This window comes from Panthera onca, chromosome B4 (assembly GCF_046562875.1).
Source record: "Panthera onca isolate mPanOnc1 chromosome B4, mPanOnc1 haplotype 2, whole genome shotgun sequence".
Classification (NCBI taxonomy): Eukaryota; Metazoa; Chordata; class Mammalia; order Carnivora; family Felidae; genus Panthera; species Panthera onca.
This window is the reverse complement of record NC_138345.1, coordinates 18,698,699-18,712,427: the sequence shown is the minus strand read 5'-3', so window position 1 is coordinate 18,712,427 and position 13,729 is coordinate 18,698,699. Positions and strand designations below refer to the sequence as shown.

The following is a 13,729-nucleotide window of genomic DNA, read 5'->3' as shown; positions in this document are numbered from 1 at the left end:
GATCTAAAAAACAAGAATTTAGCTACAAATACCTCTGAAATATGTTATAATTAACCAATCAGTGATTTCTAATATCCAGAAAACTCCTAAATATTTGCTTCTTTTTAAAAATCCTATCTAAAAATCAATCTTTTTAAAAAAGAAGCAAATATTTAGGAGTTTAAATATCTAGGATTAGAATCAAACAAGGGGTGTTTGAAATGTATGTAAAAGCATAGAGTATCACTTTGCATGATGCTTTCTATTGTGGAAGAGTTTTATGAGAGAATATTTATGGGGAAATGTCATGATTTCTGTTACTTTTTCCTTTTGTTGAGCCATGAGTGGGCAAATGCATACTTGGGAACCAAAGCACCTTATGAAGCTATGCTGTAAGGAGAAGCAATTTTTTATCTTCTGAAAAATGAATAATTTGAAGGGCTTTCCATTTTGAGAAGGAAGGTAGGATTTACTAAAGGATTTGTGATCAATCTGTCCTTAAATGAATGAAAAGATCCCGATAACTTTGAAAATAACAAGTAAGGCTGGTGGCCCCTGGGTGGCTCAGTTGGTTGAGCACCTGACTCTTGATTTCAGCTCAGGTTATGATCCCAGGGACGTGGGATCGAGCCCAATGTCAGGCTCTGTGCTGATCAGTGTGGACATGGCTTGAGATTCTCTTTCTCTCCCTCTGCCCCTCTTCCCTGCTGGCAGCCCTCTCTCTCTCTGAAAACAAAACAAAACAAAACAAAACAAAACAAAACAAAAAAACAAGTGAGGCTCAGTTCTTCTAAAAGAGCTTTAATAGAGTATGAAAGAAAAATATCTTAAGTGTTTTCAAGATTATTCATTTCCTCAATAGTCTGTCAACATGTTTTTTTTTTTTTTTTTTTAATTAGAGTTGCTAAGTAATTATAATGGAGCTGTCCTACAAGCAAACCAAAATTACCAATAGTTTTATTTAGGGAAAACTGGTTATAATGGAATGCTTATATTTGAAAATGTATTATTTAATCATATCTAAAATGCCAAGGCTTTTCTGAAAGGCAAAGAGGAAATAAAGAAAGGATGTTCTGTAAATATTACACCTGAAATTTAGTATTCCATTTAAATAGATGATATAATCTACTGTTACTCTGTCCAAGATGGTAACCACTAGTCGCATGTATCTCTTTAACTTAGAGTTAATTAATGAAATCAATTAAAAATTCAAATCCCCAGTGTCACTAGCCACATTTCAAGTGCTTAGTAGCCACATGCAGCTAGTGAGACTAATACTCAACAGTTCCGATTTAGGATGTCCTATCAGTGTAGAAAGTTCTACTAGACAGTACTGGTCTATGGTATTATGTTTTTGAGAATTAAAGCTTAAGACATTTTGAAGAGTAAAAAAAAAAAAAAATCTCTCTTTTTGCTAGGGGTTGTTTTTTTTTTTTCAGTCTGTAAACATAATTTTGGTCAAGTTTCTTGAAAAATTGCTGCCTGGTCTGTGAAGCTTATAAAGAGACCATATATGATGAACTATATACAATGTTCCTCAAAGAGTTCTTTGACCCTCTAAGTATCTTTAAAATATATCTGTTCTCCAAATGAGTTGAGTTTTATCTTTGAAAACGGTAATGTTTCTTATTGAGCTGTGAATAATAATTAATCAACAAGGCCACGGCACATTGTAGCACCAGTGACGTTAATAGATTTAAAACAGCAGATGCGGATGAGAAATAGATTGACGTTAAGAAAGAAGCAGATCATGTACTGCCGGTGGGTGAGAAGAACCGAGTGGTATGTTCTGAAGGATTCAGAAATAGCTGTTATCATAACTTGTAGAAGAACCATTTGAAGGAAGGTCAGCAGCTTTCCAGGTTGCTTTCTTGGACAAGAATTCTGCGCGTGTGTAAAACTAACTTTCACATGACGAAAATGGCATAGCTTTACGTTTCCCAATAAAAGAACCGCAAAGGCGAGAGTGGATTTTCTGGGTTTTCTTGCTGGAAATGTTATGCTCTTTAAGCTCAGAAGGCGGAGAAAAGGTGAGGCGTGAGGGAGAAGGTCAGCACCCTAGAGATTCAGATGGAAATTCAGACTGTTAAATTGGAGGAGCGGGAAACAAACAAGGAGGAACGGTACTAGTGAGAATTATACATTTATCCAGGAAGACCTTTGCACACCGTGTAAAGGATTTGGAGGCACATAAGCTGAGGCTGAGAAAGGATTACTTAATAAAGCTATTTGACAAGAAATTATGGAAATTACACATGACCTACGAGTACATGACAATGTGAAAACCGTCTGGTAATCAACAGAATATTAAAGCAACAATGAAATATCACGTTCTGCTTATCAAATTTTCAGTTTAAAAAATGAGGACAGTGTCTGGGAGCATCTGGGGAAATGGGATATCTAATAAAATGCTGGGGCGGGGGGAGTAAATTGCTACAACCTTTATAGAAAGCAATCTGTCAAAGTGCATAAAAACCCATTAAGAGTCAATGGCTACATATTCGCTTATAAACAATCAGTTGTGTCAAAATTTGAAAACGAAGATGTTCAGCACTGTTTTACTGATAATTAATATGAAAAGCAACAAACATGACAAACTAATGCTCAGACAGGTTACATAAATTATGAAATAAAGGAATTTGTTGCAGCTATTAATGACCACATTTTAGACAGGTATTCAGCAGTGCAGAAAAAAATGTGTTATATATATTAAGAGAAAAATAGGTGACAAAAATATTTTTAACACAATGCCAATTTTCTTAATGTGCATGTGTCTGCGAGTGTATATACTAAAAACAGAAGTTTGGATGCAGACACACGGAAACATTGTTTTCTCCCTGTGGTAGAATTATGGACCATTTAAATTTTTTTTCTGTGCATTCTCTGTAATGTACAGATTTCTCTGAATTAACATGCGTTATGCTTATAATCACAAGTATGTTCTTCCATTTGGGTTTCTGTAATGAACAATCCAAGTCATTGTATGCAGACCTGTGTTTCACATCTGTACCTGTGGAGACTGAAGCCAGCTGATCTCTGTGTTCTTTTTGTTTCTAAAATTCTACAAAATATTTTATGAAAAATAGAAGGTGATGCAGACACACAGGTACACACAGACAGACAGACACAGCAAGACATCAAAAAGCAAACGCTGCTTAGCTAGGAAGAGTGAGTTTCCGAGTGTCAGGTGTTTCCTGATGGGAGTCTCCTGTGGCCCGAGTCTCACAAGCAATTGTTCTGGGTGTGGCATCTTAGCATCAGTGTCTTAAAGTGATAATGTTGATTATGATGAATAAACAATAAATACATGTACAAATACAGTGCTGACTACCTTGTGCCAAATACTGCATGCAACATACCCATTGTATCTTAGGTAGTAAGGTGACCATTTTGTCTGTAAGGGTATAGGAATTAAATAAAATGCTCAAGGCCTCATTATTAGTATTCCCATTAAGGTAACCTTTATACTTTCTGGACTGCTAACTAATTTTATCTTTTATTTTATTTTTTAGAGATAAGGGTTAATTTCACCATGGACTTTTTTTTTTTGTTTGTTTGTTTTGTTTTGGAAGGAGCAAAGGAATTTCCTTTGTAACCTCAGAACTATTTCCTAACAATGCCTGAATTCCCTTTGCTACTTTCAACTGTCAGATCACCTGATCCCTTTTGAAAGATAAAGACTAAGGTAATAAACTATGCTTGAAAGTTACATTGAAATCATTTATTATTTGGAAGCCTTCAAAAACTGAGAAACAAGTTTTCTGTTGTTGATATTACCATGAAAGGGTGCGGAGAAATCTTCATGATAAATAACTTAAACTTACCTAACAGCTTTACAAATGCTTTACCAAAACTTGACCAACTGATAAGAATGGTGTAACGACCTCCAAGAATGGTGGTCCCACCGGGAAAAATTATTCTCAAGGTTACAGCTTGCACTCCGATGTTGCCATGAGATTAAGCTGAGGATCTAAGTGCTACATAAACCGTGTAACCAAAATGCTTAAAAGAACAGAAAATTGATCTTATGAGAACAGGGTCCTATATAACGTACCTTGCAATAGAGAAGAAATGAAACCACTCATTACTTATGATAATGATCAGTTTTTCCCTGAAATTCACTCAGGAGAAGAAAAAGGGGGAACAGAGATGAATGATTTAAATTCCCTGTGAGGATGACTCCTAATAGTGAGGGTTGTTAAATAAGAGAGCAGAATTTTGAAATGGATTTAAATGTTTTTCTAAATTCTGATTGCACAAACAGGTAACATACAGATCTCTAGGAATCATCTTATAATTCTCAGGAAAAAGTACTCGTTTTATAGCTTGTATTATGCTAATCTTGGGTCAGCCTAATCTCTGGCATATATGTGTGCTTTTTTTTTCTTTTAGGCTGAGAATGCTATGTGAACATATCTTTCCCTTTATACAGAAGTTCATGTAACAGACATTATTACACATAAATTTGGGAACAGATTTTTAAGGAGACTTAAACTTTTCTGTTCCTGAAAAGATTTTTAAATTCACTTTTATTATTATTATTTTTATTTTTATTTTTGAGAGAGAGGGGGTTGGGGAGGAACAGAGAGAGAGGTAGACAGAAGATCTAAAGCAGGTTCTGTGTTGAAAGAAGACAGCCCAATGCGGGACTCTTAACTCTGGAAACCAACCTTGAGATCATGACCTGAGCCGAGGTCAGACGCTTAACTGACTGAGCCACACAGGTGCTCCCTTCCCCAAAAGATTTTTAAATAGGACACATCAATTCCAATTTTCTTATCGAAATATGGTCCCATCTACAGGCAGGGACGAGTGGATTAGAAACTCAGAACCTCCATTCTTTCTCAGCTAATATTCTCAGGATGGACCGGTGAGGTCAACAGGAAATGTGAATGTTAGTCCAGCATGCAGCTTGCCTGAGAGACACTTTTCCCTGAACTCGAAGCTTGTGAAATTGTTTCGGATGAATGCTGAGTCTCAACTTTAGACATAATCTGTTCTCAAAATTCATATGAATTTTGCCAATTTATTCAATAAAATTTATATTTGGGAGGAATATTTTTCCTCAAGACATACTGGTTACCCTATTACATTATAGGAAGGGATGCAAAATCGTAATTTGTGAGCCCAAAATTCTACCGTGCCTCAGTTCTGAGACAACACTTGCATATTAAAATGCATTTGTGATTCTTTTTTTCTTTTGTACTTGGGTGAGTCTTTTTGTTAAAACAGTAACATATCAGAACATCAATATGGACCAAGGAGTCTTCTGAGGAAGCTGCAAACAAAATCCTTCTTCAGAAGAAAAGAACCCACAAATAAACTAAAACTGGTGTTTTCTCTTCCTTGTGTAATAACTGGCTCAAGTCATGCTTGATTTAACATCCCTGAAAGAAGGAATGTGAAAACACTCCTCAAACGGGAATCAACTTTGGCTCTCCCACGACATGGCCTCTTATTAAAGAGGATGTCGTTTTTTGTCTACACATGCTAACATATCCTTGCTTTGTTCATTGTACACTTTCCTTTCTGGAAAATCTGCCTTGATTTAACAGTTCCTTCGAATGTTACTTCCCACTAATTCTCCACTAACAAGGAGAAACCGCCATGAAAGACTCACGTTCTTCAGCAAGCAGAACTCCCACATCTGAATGTCATTCTAAATTGTAGTTGTAAGATAATCCCTATAACGTTTCCAGCCAATCCGCTGCTCTGAAAAATCTAAATAATTTCCACTCCATTTACCTCCTCTGTATTTGAGAGATGATATAATTAAACAGAATTAGTTCAAGGGAAGACCAAATAGCAAACGCATGTGATAAATTAAGTCTACCCCTATAGTGGAATATAAGGACTTTGAACCAAACAGGGAAACACATGATCTAATCTTGGTATTTCATGATCACCCCTTGCTTTACATATGCATGTTTAGGACACAAACAAACATCAGTACTAACACACCCAAGCATCCCTCAGGACTCTTCTAGAATAGTGAAGGTTTAAAACACAGAAACTTACAAATGATGGCTATATACGTGATCAGAATTACTACCAGTGGTGGTTTTCTGAATTTCTAATATGATTAATTTCTAATATTCTGAATTTCTAATATGATGAACAGCTGACTAAGTAACATATATGTATTTATTCTACAAATGTAAACTAGACTAGATAAGTAAAAATGATTTAAACAAACTATGTTTCTTCTCTGGTAGGTATAGTCCCACAAAAATTTTTATTTACTTCACTTTGTACTTTTTTCTGTCATCTTCTTTTAGACTATCAAACACTTTTGTATAAACATGATAGACATAAAACGGCGCAAACTGCTCTTTTGTTAGTAAATTTAAGCTACACAAATAAATAAGAGTCATACACCTATCAGTCAAATCATCTATCATTCCTTTATCTTCTTGTTATTAATGATAAAAATAGAGCTGTGTGGGGTGCCTGGGTGGCTCAGTCACTTAAGCTCAGGTCGTGATCTTTGGCTCAGGTCATGATCTCAAGGTTCTTGAGTTCGAGCCCGCATCTGGCTCTCTGCTGTCAGCATGGAGCCCGTGTCAGATGCTCTCTGCCCCTCCCTGCCTTGTGCTTTCTCTCAAACATAAATAAACATTAAAAAAAAAATAGATCTGTGCAACCAAGCTAACTATACCAAAGAATCCAAAATTACACACTCTTGGCTTAGCTATTTGATTTCACTTTACCTAAATTATTAGTTGAAGAGTAACAGAGAGACAGCGAATACCAATAAGAGTTATAAACCAAACAATAATCTACAAGCAGCAATCAGCTAAGTGGTTCTGTTGTTCAGTCACATCTGCCTAAACTCAATCTCCTTTAAATTTACCCCCACAGCAGGCTCAGACTTTGCGATTACCCTTCTTCTACATACTGGGAATTTGTTGGATCCTGTGGACAACGACAAATGCGTCAGACAGTCCCACTTTCACTGGGTGATTGGTTGAACTTATCTGTGTGACCAAGACGGGAATCTGGAAAAGAAAAAGCAGATTGCTACGTGTTAGATTTGAATTTCATTTCGGAGTGGCGGTGGGGAGCATGATCATCTTGTTTACTGAAGAAAATCAGGTGCTGGAGATGAAGGACCAGGGAGAGTGAGCAGGAAATATTAGAGAAGGAAGACATACAATACCAAAAAATAACATCTGTTTAGCGCTTTTGATGGGCTAACGTGACAAAAGAGCTCCTGGTCCAACAGACAGCTACTTGATGATGAAAGTAAATAGATTTTCTGAGGATCTAACTGGTGCCGAATGCTGAAAACATCACACGTATAGGCACACTGTAAACACATTTAGTGCTGGCTTTCATTTCGGGAATAGACTCTTCCTGTACCATTTGTTTTCCTAAAATACTGTATATTACTTTTCATGGGTTTTTAAAAAAATCCTTGTTTACAAGTGGCCTTATAGATCTAAAACCTAGAGAAGGACAAGTAAGTGCACTGCTAAATATATATTTAACAATATCACTGTTGATTAATAAATAGTGAAACTCGGCAAATGTTAATGGATGTTGAACTATTCTGATTGAAACTTACATGGAAAACTTTATGAATTATGATGGGTCATCTCAAGGTCACATTTCCTAAATTTAAATCTCAGTGGAACCCAAATCTGAATATGACAGCCATTTTTAATATTCACAGTTAAAAAAATTAAAACACATTGAGAATATATTAAGGAGTTACAAATGAGACAAATCCTTGGAGCCAATTTTTCTAGATTTAGAAAACAGTCACTGGAGAGATGATTACTATGTTTATTACCAGTTTTATAGAAATAAAAATGGGCATGAAACTGTCTGCAATAAATAAAGGGACAAGAAACAACAAGGGGAGGATGGATGTACCGACAAATCTTAAGGTGGCATAAGCAGACTGTGGGCCATCTGCAGGTAATTCATTCAAGAACCTATTAGATCTGACCTTGTCTTATAAACCATAATAACCAGGGTAGCAATGAGAAGGAAGGAGAAAAACTTGGAGAGAAGATACAATAAGGGATGTACTGCTTATTTTTGCCCATGACATCAGGGAATTGTAAAAAGGCTATTTGGTCAAAATTAACCAATTAAAAGAGGAAATTTTAAGTATCTGAAATTTATGGAATTATTTCAAGTAAATGGAAGATGACGTTTTCTCTTTATGTACTAACTCATCCCTTTCTTAAACAATGTTAAGGTATTGCCAATTTTATCTCAGTATGTCCAGTTCTTAACCAGCCTTATGAAGTATTCTGATATCTGGACAACAGAAACAAACAAAACAAAGCCAACATTTCTGTCCCTAAAGGTTTATTCACTAAATGAAACTCCGACATACTTTATTTAGTGATTAGTAAGCCATACTCAGTATCATATATGTAACTGCTTTTCTTTTAAAATTTTTTTAACGTTTACCTATTTTTAAGAGAGAGAGAGGAGAGCGAGAGTGAGACACAGAGTGGGAGAGGGGCAGAGAGAGAGGGAGACACAGAATCCACAGCAGGATCCAGGTTCTGAGATGTAAGTGCAGAATCCAACACGGGGCTCAAACCCACAAACCACGATTTCATGAAATGAGCTGAAGTCAGATGCTAAACTGACTGATGCTAAACCGACTGAGCCACCCAGGCACCCCTGTAATTCCTTTTTTAGTGGACTCTATACTATTACCCAGTTTTATATGCCATGTTGAGGTAGAAATGTTAATATAAGTGTCATTTATATTTAAGATGGACACAATTAAAGACAAAAAGACAAAAAATTAGTAAAAACATAGAAAATATTTCCAATTCAAGTTATATTTTGTATGTCCTAACAAAACAAAGTCACAATTGCCAAATAGCATTAGTACACGCCTGATCAGGATTAAGTATGAGAACTTTGCTAACTTGTATTCATCACTTGCTTTCATTCTCCAACATCTGTGACTATAATTTTCCTCTGCAAGGTGAGAACTATTTTACCAGATAATTCTGTGTAAGTGATTGTATTCCTCTTATCCCATACTCAAAGCAAAACTTGAGTTCATAAAGCTCTCAACTGGAAAATCCTATTATATTGCCATGAATATTGTATTTTTATATAAGGTTTATTTTTTAGGTCACACGTTTTGTTTCTGCAGACCTCCTTATCATAGCTTTCCCTTCTTTTTAGATTTTCTATTCCACCTCTTCAATCTTTCTTCCTTATCACCTTCTTCACCTAGGCATCTTTCATTTTGATTTTATTGTCTCTCTCTCTTCCTTTCTCTCCCTTCCTTTATATTTTGTCTCTAAGTCAAACCCTCTCCTCCCGTGCTTTATACCTGTGGTGGACTGATTGTACTAAAGGCCTACATCAATGGCCTCCTTCTTTCCAAACCCTTTGCCTTGTCACTTTTGATCCCCTCCCACTTGGACTCTGGCTCAGTAATATGACAAAGGGAGATGACAGCAAATGTGAAGCAAAAGAGAGGATCGAAAATATATTTGTACATTTCCACCTTCTTTCTTGGCCTCCTGCCACTGCCATGAGAATGTATGCTGTTGCTCTGCTGAAAATATAGGAGAGGCATATGGAGGAAAGTTCCCTTTGCAACAGAGGTCCACTTTGACCAGCTAGCTCCTAGCCAATCCACCAGCTAACAGCTGACACATGAATAAGCCCAGTTGAGATCAAGAGAGTACAAACCAGATCAGTAGCACTGCCAAGCTGATCCATAGGTATCTTGTGAGACATAAGATATGGAGTTAGGTAACTACATTTTCGGGTGATTTGTTACACAGCAATACTAACCAATGCATTTTCTATTAGAGATCTAATAGCAGATACAAACTTCTCTGGTGTTTCTACACAAAATGAAGTAGGATTCTTCCTCCTAGATTTCAGGGAATCAGATAAATATCTCTGCACTTCTAGGTACAATTAAACTTGAAAGATTGGAACGTTCCAGTAGAAAGTTCCATTTTCTACATCTTGCTTTCACTCTTCTAGATCTCTTTATTTCCTAGTTTATTCTTTTTCCTCTCGATTCCAAAAAATGAAGACCAATGTGTCTAAGTTACCTAGATTCAGACTCATTTAACCAAAGGAAAATCCATCTGGAACTAAAATGGGTAACCTAACAATGTAGACAGTGTTCTGTCACTGAAACAATCCTATCATAAATTGGCCAAACCCTTTAGGAAGATAATTGTAGATCACCTGTAAAGACCCTTTCAAACCTCAATTCAATGGTTTCACTCTATTGAATGATCTTGACCTTTCCACACTTCAACAAGTAAACTGTTAACAAGGGTGAAAAATTGTACCTGTTTGTAAGAGAACTGAGGTAGGCAGAAATCTTTGTCTGCTTCTAAGGGTAACATTTTAACTTGCTGCCGGTTTTCTAGTTATACTTATTCATGGGACAGTGACTTCTGAGGACTAGGTCAGACAAACCACCATTACCATAAATAACTCTACTATAAGTCTTAATATAATGTGGAAATATAAAGCAGAAAATAAATTTCTGAGAATATTACATACTATATAAAAATTCTTTTCTCCAAAAGGCATATATACTCTCCATGCTATTTGATAAGATAGAATAAATTTGCTCAGTTACTAGATATTAATTGAATATATTCTGTGTATTACTGTAGGCACTAGAATCATAGAAAGGAACAGAACAAAGACGCTGCTCTCATAGAGCTTACATTCTAGAGGGCAGGGGCTGATATTAAAAAGTGAACGTAAGAATTAAACTATGCTGAGCGGTGGTGAGTGCTAAGGAGGAAACTAAAGTGTGGCAAAGAGACTCGAAGGGCATGGGGGCTTCCTGAGGAGAAGGAGTCACAGAGAGGTTCTGTGATGAGATGATTTTTCTGTAGTAATGAGCCTGCCATGTGGATATTTGAAGAAAATTCTGAGTACAGGAACCAGTACAGGCAAAGGCTTTGACTAAATTGTTTTTGGTGACTTTCAGAATTCAAAGGTTATCACTGGAGCATGAGGAGTAGATAAGATAGTTAAAGGAGATGAGAGGAGGTGGGGGCATGTCAAAGGGAGCACACATTCCCTGCAAGCCATGGCAATGACTCGGAATTTTATTTCATGTTATACAGTGATGGTTTAGAGAGTTTTGAACAGAGGAAGGCTGTTCTTTTACATCTGCAAAAGATCATACTGTGATCTGTTGTGTGGTCAAGACTGCAAGAGGCAAGGGGAGACAGAAAAACTAGTTAGGAAGGTATCACGATCGTCAGGATAAGAGATGGGTGGCATGGACTACACTGGAGTGATATGTGTAGGAGGTAGAAGGGATGGAAAGATGGATTCCAGGTGAATTGTGAAGGCACTGCCATCAAGACATGCCATGGGTGTGAGGAGAGTGGGAGAAATAGGAGAGTCAATGACGTCACCACGGCCTTTGGTCTGAATAGCAGGAAGAAGGGAGTTGAGTAGTTCCTTAGGGCCGCCATTTTGTCCACCCGCAGGGAGGTTTTCACACCGCAGGCCATAAGGAGTTGTCTGCCTGTGCAGGTGGCCGCCTGTGCAGCACTGAAGAAAAGTACTGGAATGTCCCGAGATGGACAAAATGAGAAGAGGAAAGTTTGGAAAAGGACAATTTTATGGCCATTCCACTGGCCTCAAGTGCTTTCCTTTAAAATTTTATAGAGTTCATGAATAAAAGCACAGATTTTCTGAAACTATGGTCTTTTATCCTAATTAAATATTAAAGTGAAAATGTACGAGAAGCTTTTAATTCCCTACATTTTCTTAGAAGGCACCCAAGTCTTTTATGAAACAATTACATATCAGGTTTTTAAAAAACTACTTTTGGCAATTGAATTAAATGCTTAATAGTGTAAAAGATTAATGAGGAAAAGATGAACAATTCTAGGCTTTCTCACAGATTCCTTTCAGAAATAGTCTGGCTCTTTCCACCTGATATTGTCATATCCTTTTTACCTCACTTTCTTGGACTGTAATCTTTTTATTTCAAGACATCAAAGGCATGGGGCTGTTCTCCGAAAGGATTGTTCATCCTCTCACTTACTGCAGCCAAAGGAATTGGGCTGCGTCAGCTCTCTGTGAGCAAGTCAGACCAGTCTGCAGGTTTCCATATTAGTATTTAATTAGAGACCATTAAGATGAATCGGGAGTACTGTTAAAAGCCACATTTAACTGGAACTACTTTGCAACAAAGCAATTGTATGTGGTGTGTGTGTGTGTGTGTCTATGTATAAATAAACCATCTAGAATTATAGCTGATATTACACAGAATTAGTTCAAGAAAGGGTGTGTCATATTGTCACAATCATCTATTCCACAGACAACTCTTAATGCACAAAGATACGAAGTCAGAGAAGCCATGGCCAATGAGGATGTCCAAGTATGAGAACTCTAAAAACTTTGCTGTATGGGCAGCTATATTTTTTATTCATTCTACAAATTTACAGTCATTCTCAAAATATTTCCAAAGTTAGTTTCATGTAGCTTCATTATTTTCAAGTGCCTATAATAGTTGCCTTTTTATGACTGAAGCAAAGCTAAATTTTCACTTGGCCTCTCTATGATTTGTACTGAATCATAAATTTTTGAGAATGAGTTTCACAATTACATTCATTCCACAGGATAGTTATAGGAAAGGAACATTAGCACCCGCTAAAATATGCTTCCATTTCAGCTTACACAAGCATTTCTACATTCTTTTCTTTAGGTGTTTGATTTTTGTTCCATTTTTACAGGACACCAATGAATTTATTATTTAAGTAAGTATAAATTTTTCTACAAGTGAAATAGGGAAGCAATATGAAGTACAGACACAGAAAAGATTTGCAGTCGGCAGACAAAATTAAGGCAGGAAAAAATATCAGGGGCGGGTAAAGGTAGAGCAGAGCACCCTGGTCCTTCAAGGAAGGTTCAGAGGCAAAAGCGGCTCTGTTCCATGCTGTGCTATCATTCTGCAGGACACAGTGGCATAAATGCGACACATACAATGTGAGCTTTTCTGTCTGCCTCTAAAGCAGTAGGGAGATAACAGCATGCTGTTTGAGTCAGAGGTAATGGAACTTTATTTTCCTCTCTCTTCTGCACTGCAAACCTTGCCAAAACATTCATTTGTTTCCATTATGGACCCAGCTATCTATCTAATAGGCAGCATAGCATCTCAGCAAGGGCTTGATTGTTAAGTGTGGTGTTCCAAAGTATGAATCACATGCCTATCACTGGAGAAGAATTACCCTAAACTCATTTTCGTTCACTTGCTAATCAGCCACATGGTGTCTAGTAGCTTAATATATATACATTAAAAAAAAAAAATCCAAAGCTTACTAGTTTACCCGTTCTCACCTGCATTCAACCTTAAGCTTCCTACCTCATCATCCTTAAATATCAGATCTGGCTTCTGTGTTACTCGCAGTAGGGTATCCAATTATAAAAAGCCATACTTTCTTTTATTACTATCAAAACAACACGAAGTCCTGAGTATTAGTGTTTAGTTGTCTGAAAACTGCATTTGAATAGAAAGGCTTTCCATTAAAGTTGACAATATAAAAATCCATTTGCTTTCCTGAATATTGTTAGCATTTTGCACAATTATTTTAATCCTGTTTTAGCTTACAGTTACTGAACTCTTTCCATATGCCAGGCATTGAGAGATAAAGTTGACGGCATGAAAACAAAGGAAAGTCACACGCTAAAGATACATTATTAACATCCCTCCATTTCCCATCTCCACTATCACACCCTATAGAAAATCTGGAAGGAGAGAGCA

At 36.7% G+C, this 13,729-nt stretch overlaps 1 protein-coding gene across 3 annotated transcripts in view; it reads right to left on the bottom strand.

Annotated features, from left to right (window-relative positions):
- PLXDC2 (plexin domain containing 2) overlaps window positions 1-13,729 on the bottom strand; it is a 448,647-nt gene that overhangs the window by 103,680 nt on the left and 331,238 nt on the right. For all 3 annotated transcript variants that reach the window (XM_060659212.3, XM_060659214.3, XM_060659211.3), the window contains one exon: window positions 6,878-6,977. In XM_060659212.3, coding sequence (XP_060515195.2) covers window positions 6,878-6,977 — 100 coding nt within the window. The remainder of the gene's footprint in view (window positions 1-6,877; window positions 6,978-13,729) is intronic.